The sequence below is a fragment of the Telmatherina bonti genome (genome assembly GCF_933228915.1).
Source record: "Telmatherina bonti genome assembly, chromosome: 3".
NCBI lineage: Eukaryota > Metazoa > Chordata > Actinopteri > Atheriniformes > Telmatherinidae > Telmatherina > Telmatherina bonti.
In genome coordinates, this window is record NC_136621.1 from 18,837,214 (window position 1) to 18,854,799 (window position 17,586).

Here is a 17,586-nt window from a genome sequence, read left to right on the forward strand (position 1 = left end):
CACCAACCACAGTATATCTTTTTCAAGGGGTTTAGGGAGATACAATCTATGTTTTGTCAAATAAAAACATTTGTATTATCCAGGATTAGTTTTTTGCATGGGGGAAATGGAGGGCATGTTTCTCACTGACTTTCTCCTGATAAGGGAGATAAGATAAGGGAATAGACAGGTATTGTAAAAATAACAAAACAAAACAAAAAAAAACTAATTTAAAATGGCGTGGCTTGAGTGGATCAGGGCAGCCAGATCTGTAGGGTGATAACTGTTTCATCTCTGATGTATGGTGTGGGGATGAATGGGAGGTTTAAGAGAGAGTGGGTGTCCTCTTGCTCAGCTGTGTTGAAAAGCTGCCAGTGTCTTGGCGTCTCAGCTGGATCTTTTTTATCTGGTCTGTTGGAGCGGTGTCAACAGCCTGAGGGGGGATACAGTCTGGCCTGACAGTTTGGTCTGGTTTCCCACTCGGTGGGTGAGAGAGCACCAGCAAGTAAATCGGTGTGTAAAGCAAGGCTCTGATAAGCAACGGGCTTTCTTCTGTCACACATTGTAGGGGTGGGATTTGATTTTTTTTTTTTTTTTTTTTTTTTTTTTTTTTTAAAGAATCTAATTAATTACAGGCTTTGTAATTAATTAATTTTGATTAATGATATTTGCCCAAAAAGCAACATTATTTTAATATTTAAATAGATTTTGTTGGATGACAAAAGCAAATAATAGACACATATAATAATACGATTGTAATATCAGGCTTTTTTATTGGCTAAAAAAAATACATTTAATTTAATTTCTATTCAAAACTGTAGAAAACAATAGAAAATATTTCTGGCCAAAACTGAAAACAACTAAGATTAAAATGTCAATTTAAGTAATTTAACTATCAGATCCAGTCTTCAACTTGTTACAGTGGTTTTGAACTTTTTAAATGTTTTCATCTGCAGTCCTCATTAATAGAAATTAATATCTGACAGCCAGCCAGACTGTTGTGGCTTCAGGTTCATCATGTAGCAGAGGTCATCACCTCCTGCTCTGATTGCAGCTTGAACCTGGTTGCTGCATGAGGACCAAGCTTCTTTTATGATCTTTTGGATGGTGGGGGGGGCTTACGCAGCCACTGCTAGTAATCTGTACCTGCTTTCCTGTTACTGACCAAACTTGCAATCCAGCTGCATCATTGTTTTTGTGAGTCAACTTCATGACTAACTTAATTTAATTGTCATGGGAAGAGGTGGAAAAAATGTCTTGCTTGACTTTATGGTCAAGAGTTTGAAATCTTTCAACCGAGTTGGTATCATGTAGAGCAGCTGTCTTGGTGCCAGAGCATCTTTTGGCTTATTAAAGACCCACAGTTATCCTGGCACAGTTGCAATAGTGCTTGTCCTGGCAGAGGGTGTCTTGTAGTGACAAATTGGCATTGGAATGGTAGAAACTTTGTTGGAACATTGTTTACTGTAAATGGTTCATAAAAAAGTGAGAATGGTTACCATTTAGAATGAATGTATGTGTGTCCAGACTTTCGGACTCGTTCTATATAAGTTAATAGGTTTAATACTTTCAGAAAAAAATTACCCTTTAAAGGAGATTTTTGTCTGTGATTTGGACCCTGCAAAATTATACTTACTTCTGTGTCACTTGTCTGTGTTTGCAGATGGGCATAGGTACCAATGGCGGTCCGTTTGGGCCTCAACCTTATGGTCAAGGGGCTGCGGGACCAGGCCAACAACTAAACCCTCAGCAGCAGCTCCAGAACAAGGCCTCCCTTGCCAACAGCCTGCCACCATTTCCTAATGAGCTCAAAGGGGCCGCTGTGACTAGCGTGCCAAACATGGTTAGTGTTTGACAGCTATTCACAATTTACCTACACAAATGAACACAAATTTGTTTTTGATTTATTTTTTCCGTTGTAGCCTTTTGTTTTACTATTCAATTGAATAGTTTCAAGAATAATTTATCTTTGAATCAAAAGGGGTCCTAATTTGCATTATTTTAATAGGCATCAAGTTTGGAACATGAATTTTAATCTTTTTTTCATAAATATTCAAATGAAATCCATTTTGATGGTATGTGCAAGTGTAGATGTGTCTTTTTACAAAACTAACTGTTCTTTATTCATATTGTGGTTCAGAGTAGCCATAGAGACTACTTATAGGCTTATTTGCTTGAATGTTCTTCTGTAACACTTATGCTATATGTAGAGCACTGAGTAATGCAAAAAAAACCTTTTTATCCCCTCCTGTTAATTCTACACAGCAGCCACAGCAGCAGGCAGCAATGCTGCCGCTGGCTGGCAGCGGAGGTGTGGCAGTGCCTTCGGCGGGTCCCACAGCAGACCCAGAGAAGCGCAAGCTGATCCAGCAGCAGCTGGTCCTGCTGCTTCATGCGCACAAGTGCCAGCGACGAGAGCAGGCCAATGGGGAGGTAAGGGCTTGTGCCCTGCCTCACTGCCGCACAATGAAGAACGTCCTCAACCACATGACCCACTGCCAGGCTGGCAAATCCTGCCAAGGTAGGTCTAAGCAGTCTCAACCAACATGAAGATCAGCTCGGTCATTTTCAAAAGATATTGTTTTGCTTTTTTCTGTTAAGTCATAACTTTCTCACCAAGAAATTAAAAAAAGTTTATGAATGGACATTGATAGATACTAACCACTGTGCCACCATGCAGCACATGGTTCCATCATGTCGATGACCTGTGTGAAAATGACTAGTGTGGTTGTTCATACTAAACTGGATCATCAAAATTTTTAATTGTTTATTGGCGCATTTTAGTCTTTACTACATTTTAGATTACAGGATTTACTATTTATTCAATTAATCTTAGTGTCACGTGCTGATTTATCATTGATTTGTAAATGTTAAAAATTGATCGGCTAATATTATTGAGCAATAAATATTTTGTTTTTTATGGACATTAGAATGGACTCACTCCACATATAAGTTGTTTAAAGCCAAAATATATTAGTAGTACTACATACAAACAGCAGCAGCTCATATGTCTCCATCCCAGTTTAGGAAGAGAGAAAAGCTTCTGGTGGTCTGTTTGGTTTGGCATACCTAGTCAGATTGGAATCCCATAGTCTGTTACTTTAGACTGTTTTTTCCAATTGGCATAGCTATGCATACTGCTTTGATAGATGGGTAACAATAATGTTTAATATTAAATTTGACAAGAATTATTTCAAGGTAAATCATTATATTTTCATTCTCATGCAATTTGAAGAAGGCATTGAATGGTGATAAATCAATGCTACTATACGTGTTTAAACAATATTACAACCTAACTTGCCATAAAGAACAACAGAAAATAACTTTTTAAAGGGCTGTTTCATACACTTGGTCACTTTTTAGATGCATATCCCCTCAGGCTTTAGTCATGCAAGAGACACACTTGAGGAATGTGCACTAATAATATGCAATAAAATGCCCAAAACAAAGTGCTTGTAGCTTCATAGCTGACTGTATTACAACATAGTTTCTGAGTAGTCGAAGGTGCTGAATTGATGAATAATTAGCAATTTTCTGTGCTACAACAAATATGGCAAGTTGTAGAACTAATTCCATTTCTGTCCCTAAATGTTAGCAAAAACCATTGTTCTTCTGGTTTCTTATTTTTAGACTTGCTAATTTTACAAATTGAAAGCTTTGACAATTTAGCCAGATTTGACGTAAATTGGTGGGTAGTACCTTACGTGCCACATTTCAGATTTTACAAAATAAAGTGAATATGCATAAGCAAATGATGCTGTGCCTTTTCATGGGAATGTGAATTGTGAGTGTGTCCCTTTGCTTTCTGCACCCTAGTTTATTTCCTCTTGTTTGAGATTCTTGCCTTTTTGTACTTTTGACATAACTATAGAGATTTGTACTTCAAAGCACATTTATCTCTCCCATTATGATAACACTGCTGTGTTTGACTTTTTGCCAGGAGCGTTGGCTTTCTCACAATGATAATGAAGTTCAAATGTGCTTGTTTGTGCATTGCTCTTGAAGCTTGCAGTCACGTACTTAGTGAGTTTGAAACAATGTTAAGTGGTGAAGTAGCTAGCATACATGGCTTTTGTCCTTTTGGGATTTCTTCTGAAAGATAGTCATTTTCCATACACTTGGGAATAGATTAAATGTTGCCTACAAGAACAGTTTTTCATTAGGTCAAATCTTGGCCTTTAAAGAGTTATTTAAGTGACAAGTTTTGTTTTGTATTGCCTTTGCACTTCCAGTCTTTGTACTTACATTTCCACCAGATGATCATAATTTTGTGTTATTTTATAATATATTATAATATATTTTATCATACTATATTCTGTGGGTCTTCAAGCAGGTTTAAGAAAAACTGCCCCAGGAAACTCCAAATTTTGGAAATGTACCATTATGCTGACTTGATCATATGGCATGATATAGTTTAAATCAGTTCTATAGAATATTGAAATAAGATTTCAGTCAGTCTTGATAAACGGAGGAATTTGTTTGCAAGTTGTTCAGCCAGAAGGTTGAGTTGATGTTTGTTGCATGAGGTATTTCAACGCAAGGTATAATTCCAAGTGGTGACTCAACTGTGATTGAGTTAATAGATATAAAAAAGAAGAACTGGAAAACATACCATCTTCATCCTGAAACAACACTTCCTATGGAGAATATGTTGATCGGGGCTTCAGATTAACTTTTTTCATTGGTTGCACTGGTACACCAACCTTTTGAATTTGGGTGAGCCAGCAAAAAGTTTAGGTGCATCCCAATTTTTACAGAATCAAACTCCATTTAACACATTTTAATGATTGTCTTGTGATTATAATACATAAAATCTGTGTTCTGATCAAGACATGGATGACATGTCATAGCTGCTCTGTGAGTTTCACCCAGGTGCCACATGCATGATACGTACACACACACACACGTACATGCCTAAAAGTGACCGCTCTTCCATCAGAGGGTGCATATGGGAAAACATTTCAGCCAGCTGAAAATCAGACAAAACTTTCAGTTTTTTAAAAAGTCCCCTAGGAAGCTGAATATGGAAACACTTGCAGTCCAGCAAGGAGCAGCCGCAATTTTTTTCTTTTTCTGGTGTTGGTAGAAAATGTTGTGTCCATCATGAAGACATTGTGTCAATCACAAGATCGAGCACAACTAAACCATCAGAACCCACCGCCATTGTAGAAATTGTAGTTTCATTGTAGTCAAAAACATATTCACCTCTCATCCTGCTTCTCTGCTTCAATTTGTTCAGACAGAGTGAAAAACGCTTGGTAAAGATATTAACATCCAAATAGTTTTATAATCAATTCCCATTTCTTAAGTTCTGGTCTATGTCGTTATTTTGCTGAATGAGATGTCTCATGTATGATGGTCTGAATTTCAAACCAACACAACATGGTGTACAACTGGATCAGAGGTGAAGACGCACCTCTTTTCTGTTTTTTTTTTTTTTTTTATCACTATGTTATTCTTCTCTGAGCTTTGGTAAGGAGGAAACTAACACAGTATGCACAGAGAGACACTCAGAGACAGAATTAAAGTCCTTCATGTAGACCTGTGATTTTAGGTGCAACCAAGAAAAATGTTATTTGCACTCAACAAATTTTTGAACACATGAAACCAAAATGGAACAGTGTAGCACCTGGGATTTCGAATGCAAATATGAAAACTACAGTTATCAGTAATACTGATTAAATGTTGAAAACTTGTTTTTCTGATGGTCTTTCTCTGGTTTCCTTTGCAGTGGCTCATTGCGCATCATCCAGACAGATCATCTCCCACTGGAAAAATTGCACACGGCACGACTGTCCCGTCTGCTTGCCGCTGAAGAATGCTAGCGACAAACACACCCAACAGCGTAAGTATTACCAGTGTCAAATATACCATCGCTTAACCATTGTCAAGTCCCTTTCCTTAATTGCAGGTTAATGACAAAATTATCTACGTTAAATACTCAACAAGCACAATGCCTGGACTTGGGGGGGGGGGGGGGGGGGGGGGACAAAAAAGTTGTTTTTCCTGCCTCAGTTCTTTTGTCACAGCGAGACCTACAAAGTGCTGTGATTTAGTGTGTGTGTTGCCAGAGTCAGCTTTATTTCTGTGTGCTCTCTCCCTTTTAGCTTGCTGCTACTCTTATTCTACAATACAGCCAAATTTTATCAGTTTTTTTTAGTCAAACTCTTTATTATTTTATTTTTTAAAGCTATCATTTAATTGTTGTCAGGAAGTCTTCTGGAATAATTACGGCTGAGGGGTGTAAACTTTGTGTTCTTTCCTTCTTTACTGCTGAATATCTTTAATTGCTTATCAGCATACCATTGTCAGTCTGTCCCTTCTTACCTTGCATCTTAAAGATGGTTATGTTCAACTTTTGTGCTCCTGCCAAAGCAAACAGAGTGCTCCATGTTTTGTTTGGTTTGCCTCAATTTTAGCCATTGTACAAACGCAGAGAGAGTAACCTCGTACATGTCCAGTATGTGTAGGGGATTTATGCCAATGGCTGTACACCAATCAGATTGCCATGTAATGTTTATATCTGGTCAGAGGTCAAATACACAATGTTTATTTTATTTTATATAATTTGCCTGTGTTGTATTAGTTGTTTTTTTTGTTTTTTTTGCTTTCAATAAAACATATTTTCATATTTTTTGGGAATATAAAAGTATACAGCATTTGTTTTATGTTTACATATGGTGTTGTATTGAAATCTGCAAGATGGACAACACTGCATTCTGGTACCAGTTTAGTCACCACATTATATTTGGATGTTTTAAACTGATGTCTTTGTCTCTGTCCCCAGCTATGCTGAGTTCCCCAAATACGGGTCTCCAGAACTCCATGTCTTCTGTTGGTGTGGGCCAGCCCGCTGCTCCCAACATCAATCCCCCAGCACCTATAGACCCCAGCTCCATGCAGAGAGCCTACGCCGCACTTGGTTTGCCCTATAGCAGCCAGGCCACTGGACAAGCTCAGGCCCAGCAGGTCCCAGGACAGACTGCAGGTGCTCAGAACTCCCAGGCCCAACAACAGCAGCTTCAACAGCAGATGAGACCCATCGGCGCTATTGGTAAAGTCCATTAGGCAGAATCAGTACCTGAAGCAGAACATACTGCTGAGTTATTTTATCATGTATGAATTTTCATACTGGATTAATTGCATTTTAATCTCATAATAAAAAAAAATCTTTTTAATTTAAATAGATTTTAGTGAATGTCTAAATCAAATAATAGATACAAACAATATTATTAACTCGAGCTCTAGTCATGTCTGGAAAAATTTATTGAATTGCATTTTGATTCAAAAAAGGAAAAGAAACCAAATTTTCCTGGCAAAAACTGGACAGAGTTAAAATGTCATTTTAATTAGGCTACTTTAATACCTGTCTGTTCTACATGTTATCAAACTTTGAACATGTTTCCATTAGCACTATTCATTAACAGGGAGTAATATGTAAACAAGGAAGGGAATAAGCAAGTTGCAACTTTGTGCGTTTCACTCCGTCCGGTCATGGAGCAGAGGTGATGCTCTGCTCTCACTGCATGCATGCATATATATACATATATATATATATATATATATATATATATATATATATATATATATATATATATATATATATATATATATATATATATAGAGCTAAAAAAATAAATAAAGGGAACACTAAAGTAACACGTAGATCTGAATGAAATACTTTTATTAAATACTTTGTTCTTTCCATAGTGGAATGTGCTGAGAACAAAATCACACAAAAATCAATGAAAATCAAAAGTATCAACCCATGGAGGTCTGGATTTGGAGTTATACTCAAAGTAAAAGTGGAAAAACACACTACAGGCTGATCCAACTTTGATGTAATGTCCTTTAAACAAGTCCAAATGAGGCTCAGTAGTGTGTGTGGCCTTCGCATGCCTGTATGACCTCCCTACAACGCCTGGGCATAGTCCTGATGTTTGGTTGTTCTCCTGATGGCGGATGTTCTCCTGAGGGATCTCCTCCCAGACCTGGACTAAAGCATCCACCAACTCCTGGACAGTCTGTGGTGCAACTTGGCGTTGGTGGATGGAGCGAGACATGATGTCCCAGATGTGCTCAATTGGATTCAGGTCTGGGGAACGGGCGGGCCAGTCCATAACATCAATGCCTTCCTGTTGCAGGAACTGCTGACACACTCCAGCCACATGAGGTCTAGCATTGTCTTGCATTAGGAGGAACCCAGGGCCAACCGCACCAACATAGGGTCCCACAAGGGGTCTGAGGATCTCATCTCAGTACCTAATGGCAGTCAGGCTACCTCTGGCGAACACATGGAGGGCTGTGCAGCCCTCCAAAGAAATGCCACCCCACACCATTACTGACCCACTGCCAAACCGGTCATGCTGGGGGATGTTGCAGGCAGCAGAACGTTCTTCATGACGTCTCCAGACTCTGTCACGTCTGTCACATGTGCTCAGTGTGAACCTGCTTTCATCTGTGAAGAGCACAGGGCGCCAGTGGTAAATTTGCCGAACTTGGTGTTCTCTGGCAAATGCCAAAAATCCTGCACGGTGGTGGGCTGTAAGCACAACCCCCACCTGTGGACATCAGGCCCTCATACCACCCTCATGGAGTCTGTTTCTGACTGTTTGAGCAGACACATGCACATTTATGGCCTGCTGGAGCTCATTTTGCAGGGCTCTCGCAGCGGTGCTCCTCCTGTTCCTCTTTGCACAAAGAAGGAGGTAACGGTCCTGCTGCTGGGTTGTTGCCCTCCCACGGCCTCCTCCAGAAAGCATCGGAGCTGAGAAGTGGTCTGTGGTCACCACCTGCAGAACCACTCCTTTTATTAGGTGTGTCTTGCCAATTGCCTATAATTTCCACCTGTTGCCTATTCCATTTGCACAACCGCATGTGAAATTGATTGTTAATCACTGTTGCTTCCGAAGTGGACAGTTTGATTTTACAGAAGTGTGGTCGACTTGGAGTTGCATTGTGTTGTTTAGGTGTTCCCTTGATCTTTTTTTTGAACAGTGTATGTGTGTCTATCTATCTATCTATCTATCTATCTGTCTGTCTGTCTGTCTGTCTGTCTGTCTGTCTGTCTATATATGTCTGTCTGTCTGTCTGTCTATATATGTCTGTCTGTCTATATATGTCTGTCTCTATATATATATATATATATTTATATCTCTATATATATCTATATAGATATATATATATATATATATATATATATATATCTATATATACACTACTCACAAAAAGTTAGGGATATTTGGCTTTCAGGTGAAATTTATGGAAAATGCAATATGTTCATGCTACAGTGATATAATATCATAAAAGTAAGACATTTAAGTAGAAGGATGCACGACTGATTTCCTCATCTCAAAAAATTCATTCAACACAAAAGGTAACAACAGTGGTAGTTACACCACAACAAAAAAATTGGAACGTCTCAATATCTCGTCATGTGCCCTTGAGCATCAATTACAGCTTGACAACGACATCTCATGCTGTTCACAAGGCAACTTATTGCCTGCTGAGGCATGGCATCCCACTCTTCTTGAAGGGCAGCCCTCAGGTCATTGAGGTTCTGGGGTGCAGGGTTTCGAGCCTCTACACGACGGCAGGCCATTCCATTTGAGGTACACCAGTCTCCAACAGCCGTTCCCTGATGATGCGGCCTCGATGAGCAGGAGCATTGTCGTCCATGAAGATGAAATTAGGCCTGTGCTGTTCATGTAGGGGCACAATCACTGGATTAATGATGTTATTCAGGTAGTATGGGCTTGTCACTGTACCATTCACAAAGTGTAGGGCAGTTCTGTACCAAGTGGACACACCCCTGCCCACACTGTAACACCGCCACCACCAAAAGCTCGCCTGGTGACAACAGTGGCTGATGCATAGCGCTCTCCCTGACGTCTCCAACATCGTTGCCGGCCATCATTTCTGCTCAGTGTGAATCGACTTTCATCAGAGAACAGCACTGAGGCCCACTGGTTCCTCGTCCAGCGTAAATGCTCCCTGGCCCATGCAAGACGATGATGCCTGTGCCTGGTGGTGTGGTCAGGTACCCGTGCAGGTCGTCTAGCACGCAGACCACGCTGATGGAAACGGTTTCGAATGGTCTGACGTGACACTTGGGTGCCTCTCACCTCTCTTAAACGTGCCTGGAGTTGAGTGGCATTCATCATCCGGTTTCTCAGGGCAGTGTTCACAATGTAGCGGTCATCAGCACGGGATGTGGCCAAAGGACGTCCACTTCTAGGCCTTTCTGTGACTCTTCCAGTCTCTCCATATCTCTGTTGCAACCTGCTGATGACACTCTGTGACACTCCAAGCTCAGTGGCCACTTCTGTCTGAGAACGTCCTGTTTGAAGCATCGCAATGGCAAGGGACTGTTGTTCCATTGTTAGGTGTCGTCTTGGTCTCATGATGTCAAAATGTGAACAGCATGATGAGGACAACTGTTTAAACACCAGCTCTAATTGAATCAGGACATTTATTGGTCAATTCAAGGATCACACACCTGCCGTGATTTTTGCCGTTAAGCTCCTTGTTAGAGAACAGCAACTTGTGCAAAATTTATTGAAACATTTAACAGTTGGACATGTGCATTTAAAAGCTTAGAGAAGATCACATTAAGTTCACCTGTACAGGTTTGAATGCATTTTAGGCTTGTTGTGAAATTTCACCTGAAAGTTGAATATCCCTAACTTTTTGTGAGTAGTGTATAAATATATATATATCTCTCTCTATCTCTCTCTCCCTATATCTCTCTCTCTCTCTCTATCTCTCCATATATATATATATATATATATATATATATATATATATATATGTTAGAGGGGTCTGAAATTTAATGGAACTCTTGTCAAATGGACAGAAATTAAATAGATGAGACAGAGATGACAGGATACCGCATGTAGTCGAGCCACCAAATAGACTTATTACACTGGTGCAGCTCAAAGAATCAACAAGTAAAAGTAATAAATATTCTGTTCATGCCAAGTCGGCAAAGACTGAGGCGTGTACGAGTTAAGAGAGATTGGAGATGATCAAGAGCTATCTGAAGGAGATGACAAAATTAAGCTGTAAATTAGTCTGAACTAAATTAATGTTATATGTTAACACCATTATCTATTTACAGGTAACCAGATGACTCTTGGAGGTGGGACAATGGGTGTGACCACTTCAGAACAGACAAACCTTCACACAGACTCCCTTCCCAACACACTCAACACTAACAAGTCAGTTCCTACCTTCGACAACTTACTAGAGTGCTTTTGTTGATCCCAAAATGTTACAAAAAAACTGAAAGTAACATTTTGGACTGTAAATGGCTATTTGATCCCCTCTTGTAATGACAGAATAATGCAATAATAATAAGGCATGTATTATGTTTCAATGTAACATTTCTATCATTTAATTGCAGTCAGCTGCTGTCAGATGGATCATCTGTGGGCTCAATGGGCAGCCTACCCACAGCAGCACCTGTCTCTGCCACAGGCACTAGGAAAGCCTGGCATGAGCATGTCACTCAGGACCTGCGCAATCACCTCGTACACAAACTGTAAGTGTAATCCTGAGCTGGAAAGATTCACCTGCTACCTTTCAGTCTTTCATGAAACAATTTTATTCAAAAGTAAGGTTTTGAAATGTGATGTCGGAAATTACCAGAGATTAATAATTGCTACACATCTGCTCATGTTTGGCAGAGTACAAGCCATATTCCCTACCCCTGACCCGGCAGCTTTGAAGGACAGACGAATGGAAAATCTTGTGGCCTATGCCCGAAAGGTAGAGGGGGACATGTATGAGTCGGCCAACAGCCGGGTAAGTTTAATTAGAATTTTTTTTTTTTTAAAAAGGGGGGGGGGGGGACAAAAAAATATGTAAAAACCATTTTGATTGGTCAACAATCAAAACAAAACACAAGTGATGATCTGAATATATTAACTTTAAAGTTTACCGTATACACAATGCAATTTGCCATTTTAGATCTTCCCAACACTTCATACTTATTTCTCTTCAGGATGAGTACTATCACTTCTTGGCTGAGAAAATATACAAAATTCAAAAGGAGCTGGAGGAGAAGAGGCGTTCAAGGCTACAGAAGCAGATCATAAACCAAGCGCCAATGGCTGCTCAGGGGACGCAGCAACCTGGTCTTCAGCAGCCGAATGCATTGGGCCCAAGGCCACAGAGTGAGTGCACCTTTATTTTGCATAACAATAGAATCTGTTACAAATTCAAAAAAGATTTATGTTGAGAGTGGTTGGGGTTTTCCTTGCAAACCATAAATTCTCCAGTAGTCGTAAGTTTTAAGTCCAGTTGTTTTATCCACTTTTGACTTGTCTTGTAGGCTAATGAGCTGTTTTCGGATGTTTTACAGTATTCTTTTGAGATCCTTATCTTGTAAACAAAATATATTTAGTAGAATTGTGCGGCTTTGTTCTTTTACCATATTTTTCGGGCCAAAAGGCGCCCTAGATTATAAGGTGCAGCATCAATTACGGAGTCTATTTCTGTGCTAAAGTCATACATAAGGTGCACCATATTACTGAACGCATGCTAAATCAAAGTAACAAAAGCAAAACAGTGAGTCTGGTTGAACTTTATTCAACTATGGTATGTATTTAAAAATACACACTTTATTTTTTGATCTGTTGTCACAAATCCATCAAAGTTCTCGTCTTCTGTATCTGAAGTGAACAGCTGGGAAATTTTGCAATCAAGCATACTGGGTTATTTCTCGTTATTGTCGGAGTCAGTCCCGTCGCTGGGTGGATGTTCAGCAATGATACCGGCTTTTGCAAAAGCTCAGACAACAGTCAAAGGAGATACTTTAGCCCAGGCATGTAAAATCCATTTACATATGGTGGCGTAACTCGCCCAACGCTGCTTCCCAGTCTTCGTAAAGGTGTGTTTGCCGTCTCTTATCCATCGCTCCCATGATGCTTGCAAATGCCCTTTAAACGCCATGTTTACACCAATGTCCAGCAGTTGGACTTTTGTTAATCCTCCAGGAATTATGACGAACTCCCAATTCATTTGGTTCACTGAATTTTTCACAGGACATTTGGAACTCTGTGCGCACATAAGGCACACAGAGTACAAAGGTGCACCATCAATTTTTGAGAAAATGAAAGGCTTTTAAGTGTGCCTTATGGTGTGGAAAATATGATAATGGTTGGAATTGTGGAAGTCATTAATCTGTGAACATATTGTGCAAGTTGTCCTTTTTGAAGGTGTTTTTATTATTTCTATACATTTCACAGATGGGCCCGTTTCTCTGCCAAACATGCCAAATCAGATCATGAATCGCATGCAAGTTTCACAAGGTAATCTTAAAATGTTGCAACATACTCATAACAGATCAAATGAAATAAATAGCTATCTGATAACACATTAGACCAGGGTTACTTATTCTGGTACAATGAGAGCCACAATCCAACAGGTTTTCAAAAAACAAATTAAATTGCTCCAACAGCCTATCATGTTCTGCACAATGGCTAATTGAGTCAGATGTGTTGGAGCATACATACATTGAAAGCCTGCTTGATAGTGGCTTTCATAAGATCGGAAGGAGTAACCTTGCATTCGAAAGCATGAATCCACTTATTACAGTGCAGAAAAAGTCTCATTTTGTGACATAATGACAACTGACAAAAAAGAAAAAAAAAAGTGGGAGAGAGTAATTACGTAGTTAAGCGTAAAAGGAAGATGCTTATTTTATGATTGTATTCTGTGGCATTGGTCTGGAAAATGTGGACAATTTTTGGTTAAATTTTCAGAAAATCTCATAAATGGAATCAGGAACAATAGCTTCTATCTGCATCTGTCTGGATCCAAAGTATTTTTTAGTTAAAGGGAACATAAGGACAATTTTGCCATTAAAGCATATAACAAGAAATGAATGCACATAATTATTGGCAAAAAAAAAAAAAAGTGCGGTATCAGAGTGCTTCTAATATCTTTGAAAAATCATTTAAGTTGTGAATGAAACAAACTTAATGTGTCAAAGGTACTTGAATAGTTATATAGTGCAGATTTGAGGACCAATGCTACATGTTTCATAATATCTGATGTGAAGGCTTTAATCTCGGTTTATATATGTGTGTTTATGTCTGAACAGTTTGATCTTATAATTACTGTATTTACTTTAAAATAGGAATCAACCAGTTCAACAACATGACTCTGCACAACGCCCAGATGTCTCAGGCACCAATGGGAGCTCGAGCTGCCTCTCCGATGAACCACCCACAGCAAATGAACATGGGCTCAGTACCAGCGGTAAGAAGGGGACAGGGACCCGGAGAATCACTATACACATAACCTTTTATGTAGCACTAGCAACCTCAGTTGTATCATAGATGTAATTGACAGGTCAAGTTTGGTTCAGACTTGGCATTTGCTTTATTCATTTATCTTTTTAAAGAACAAAAGCCAGATTAGGAAGCAACTAAAACATTAAAGAATGGGCTTACACTGACAGGTGGGAAACAAATGCATATCAAGGAAGTAGAAGACCATTATTAAGTAGATTACCTCCATTGCACCTTTGTTATGTATGTAAAATGTGCTATGCCACTATTACTGCATATAATATTGATACTTCTAATAATATGAATACTGTTTAGACTTTTCTGTGTCTGAATGATTGAACATGCCAAAACTTTGTGACAACTTGTGTTATACAAAAGTTTCTGTAATGCTTATTAAGCTGAAAGACCCTCTGATAGGAAAAAATCATGTTAAAATGTTTGACTAAAGGCAATGCTCTTAAGACTGTTGTACAAATATAGTTTCAAGCTGTTTCATTTGAATAAATGTTTTAGGTTTCCCCCTTAAATCTTCAAAACAAGTTCATTTCAAATGACTGTTAACAGGACAGCATAGAACAGGGGTCATCAACTCCTGTCCTCAAAAGTAACCATCCAACAGGTTTTAGTGTTTCCCTGGTTCAACACTCTTAATTCAAATTTAAAAGGTTCTCAAACAACTTGTCATCCTCTGCACCTGCCTTGTAAAGAGCCATTGATGTTGGTCTGGTGTGTTGCAGCAATGAGAAAGAGTTCAAAGTCACACACATACTCATCTTTATAAAGCTCGGTGCCAGAACCAGGAATATGAAAAAATGTAGGTCCACACACTAGTGTGCAGCAGGCAAACACTAAAACCTGCAGGAGGGTTGCTCTTGAGGACCAGAGTGTGAGCCCTGGCATAGAAAATGTAAAACTGTGATGAGCTTTTTTCCTGTCGTTATTGATGTTTGTGGGTTGCTGAAAAGCCACTAAAGCTCCGTTTCCACTGATCGCTTCAGTATGGTACGGAAAGCTATTTGGTGTGTTTCTATGATAAACTTGTACGGTACAACTGATCCACACCACACCATTTCTGGGCCCCCTTCAGTTGAGCCATAGGAAATGGTACGGTATAGTTAAGGTGGAGCTACTGGTGTCACAATATTGCCATTTCCTTTCAGTACACGGTTCAGTTGACATTGGAAAAATAAATTGTAAAAGGATGCATGCAAACAACAGTAAGGTCTGGTCGGCTCTGGAATGAGAAAATTTCCAAGCTTTTGCTGTTTTTCTTCATTGTTGTTGTCATTGCACTTATATAACCCCACACAACACTTTTGGTCTTAAACTGCTGTATGCATGGTGGCGGTTCCACCTGCAGTGGAAATACTCACCTGAATTGCCTGGACAATTCTAAAACGTCCCATCTGAACTGGACCAATCCAAACTGCTCTGTAGAAATGAGGCTTGGTACTCTTCTCATTGTGACATCATTTTTTTTTTCTTTCAAGATGGGACTGTCTCCTTCAAGAATGCCCCAGGCCCAAGGCCTGATGGCTGGACACGGCAACATGGTGGGCCAGACAGCAAGTCAGGGACAGTTCATGCCTCAGACTCAGTTCCCTCCCAGTGCAGTTGCTACATCGGCTGCTATGAATGTCACCGTGGGGCCTGGTTTGGGCCAGCCACCGGCACAGGCTGCTGTCACTCAGGTGAGACATGTAGAGACCTGAGTGGTGTGGAACTGTTGTAAAACAGACAGCATAACTGGCTTGGATTGGACCATTTCTGTCTTTGAACTGCATCAAAGGTGTGTTAATGTGATGTAGTTGTCATGGAAGTAAAATAAAGCTACATTAACCAGTCATTTTACACACTAATTGCTCTTGACTTGATCATACTCATCATACTTAGCCCTCTAAACCTCCAGTTAATTGTAGTGTTGTCTGTTTGATCTTATGTGTTTGTCTGCTTATCTTGTCTGTGTGTCTGCCTGCTCTTTGTGTGTGTCCTTCTTTCCAACAGCAGCAGCAGCAGAGCGCTAACATCCCCATGAATGCACTTGGCCCCTCGCTGGGCCCTCAACTAGCCTCTTCCCAAACCCCCTTGCACGCCACGCCTCCGCCTACTACCTCCTCTATCTCCACGGCTGGGGGGGGCACTAACTTGCCACACCCTCAGTCCTCCAGCCGCAGTTCCACCCCTACCCTCCCCGGCCCTGCCCCAGCCCCAGCCCAGGGTGCCACCCCACCCTGCCCCACTCAGCCCCAACCCCAGGCGGAGCTCCCTGCAGCAGCACAGACGCAGCCCCCGTCTCAGCCCCCTACCACGCCGGTGAGACTGAGTCCCTCCGCATGCCCTCCACTTTGATCCCCCTCCTTCCCCGTGAAAATTCCCATCCCTCTTGATTGCCATTTATAAACCCATCCGATTCACACCCATCTTTCTAATAACTTCATCTTCACCACTGTGTGTAGCCTCCATCACCATGGGAATGTCACATCTTTCAACCTGTTGGAGAAATGACTGGAGGAGTCATGCATTCATGTCATAGCTACAGCTCTGCATGAAAAGAAAAAAAAAATCTGGCCAATATCTTGTATTTGATCTTTTATTTTTCTCTGCCCCTCTCTTCTTCCTTTTCTTTGCATCTCAGCTTTCACAGCCTGGAGCCAGTCTGGATAACCGGGTGCCTACGCCAGCCTCAGCGGCCAGCGCCGACCTGCACTCGCAGCATGTTGGAGCTGATCTACCAACTCAGGAGGTCAAAGCAGAAACACATCATGACCAACAGGAGTTTGAGGCTGCTGGTGGGAAAACTGAGCCCAAGATGGAGGTAAATAAGGCAACATGTTCGAATACAGGCAAACAACTAATATGCTTGAATGGAACTTCTTGCCAGATGGTCAAAGACCGTGGAGTTTGGAAGAAAATCTAATCGGCTTATATTTGTCATTTCTGAAAATCTGTCATTTTTCTGGAGGATAAGTCTCATGTTGTCTGATGTTTGCATCCATGTATTTTACAATCAGTTCTTACAGTCATTTAACATTTATCAATGGGTTAGTCTATCTCGCCAAGTTCACGAGTAACTGGTTAATCTGTTAGCTGTGGCTGTTTGTGGTGAAACCTTGTAAAACTACCATGTGTAAAATGATCTTGGCAGAAGTGGACGTTAATGATTTTGGTTCTCCATCAGACGCTGTTTTTATGTCCATAGGCATATTTCTAGCTAAAAAGCAGCATTTCAGTTTTGGTTTAATAAAAGTTAATAAAATTGTCCTTGTTATAATTCTAAAGTAATTTAGATGAGGAATGTATACTCTGCAAA

The 17,586-nt window shown here is 40.2% G+C and overlaps 1 protein-coding gene across 3 annotated transcripts in view; it reads left to right on the forward strand.

Annotated features, from left to right (window-relative positions):
- The window catches only part of crebbpa (CREB binding lysine acetyltransferase a), a 56,710-nt gene that overhangs the window by 23,153 nt on the left and 15,971 nt on the right, over nt 1–17,586 (forward strand). For 2 of the 3 annotated variants that reach the window (XM_079264582.1, XM_079264584.1), the window contains exons 3-14: nt 1,643–1,822; nt 2,245–2,500; nt 5,711–5,824; nt 6,767–7,033; nt 11,099–11,198; nt 11,384–11,521; nt 11,667–11,784; nt 11,984–12,155; nt 13,230–13,292; nt 14,123–14,244; nt 15,767–15,967; nt 16,912–17,091. In XM_079264582.1, coding sequence (XP_079120708.1) covers nt 1,643–1,822; nt 2,245–2,500; nt 5,711–5,824; nt 6,767–7,033; nt 11,099–11,198; nt 11,384–11,521; nt 11,667–11,784; nt 11,984–12,155; nt 13,230–13,292; nt 14,123–14,244; nt 15,767–15,967; nt 16,912–17,091 — 1,911 coding nt within the window. The remainder of the gene's footprint in view (nt 1–1,642; nt 1,823–2,244; nt 2,501–5,710; nt 5,825–6,766; nt 7,034–11,098; nt 11,199–11,383; nt 11,522–11,666; nt 11,785–11,983; nt 12,156–13,229; nt 13,293–14,122; nt 14,245–15,766; nt 15,968–16,911; nt 17,092–17,586) is intronic. The other variant, XM_079264583.1, reaches the window with a different exon arrangement.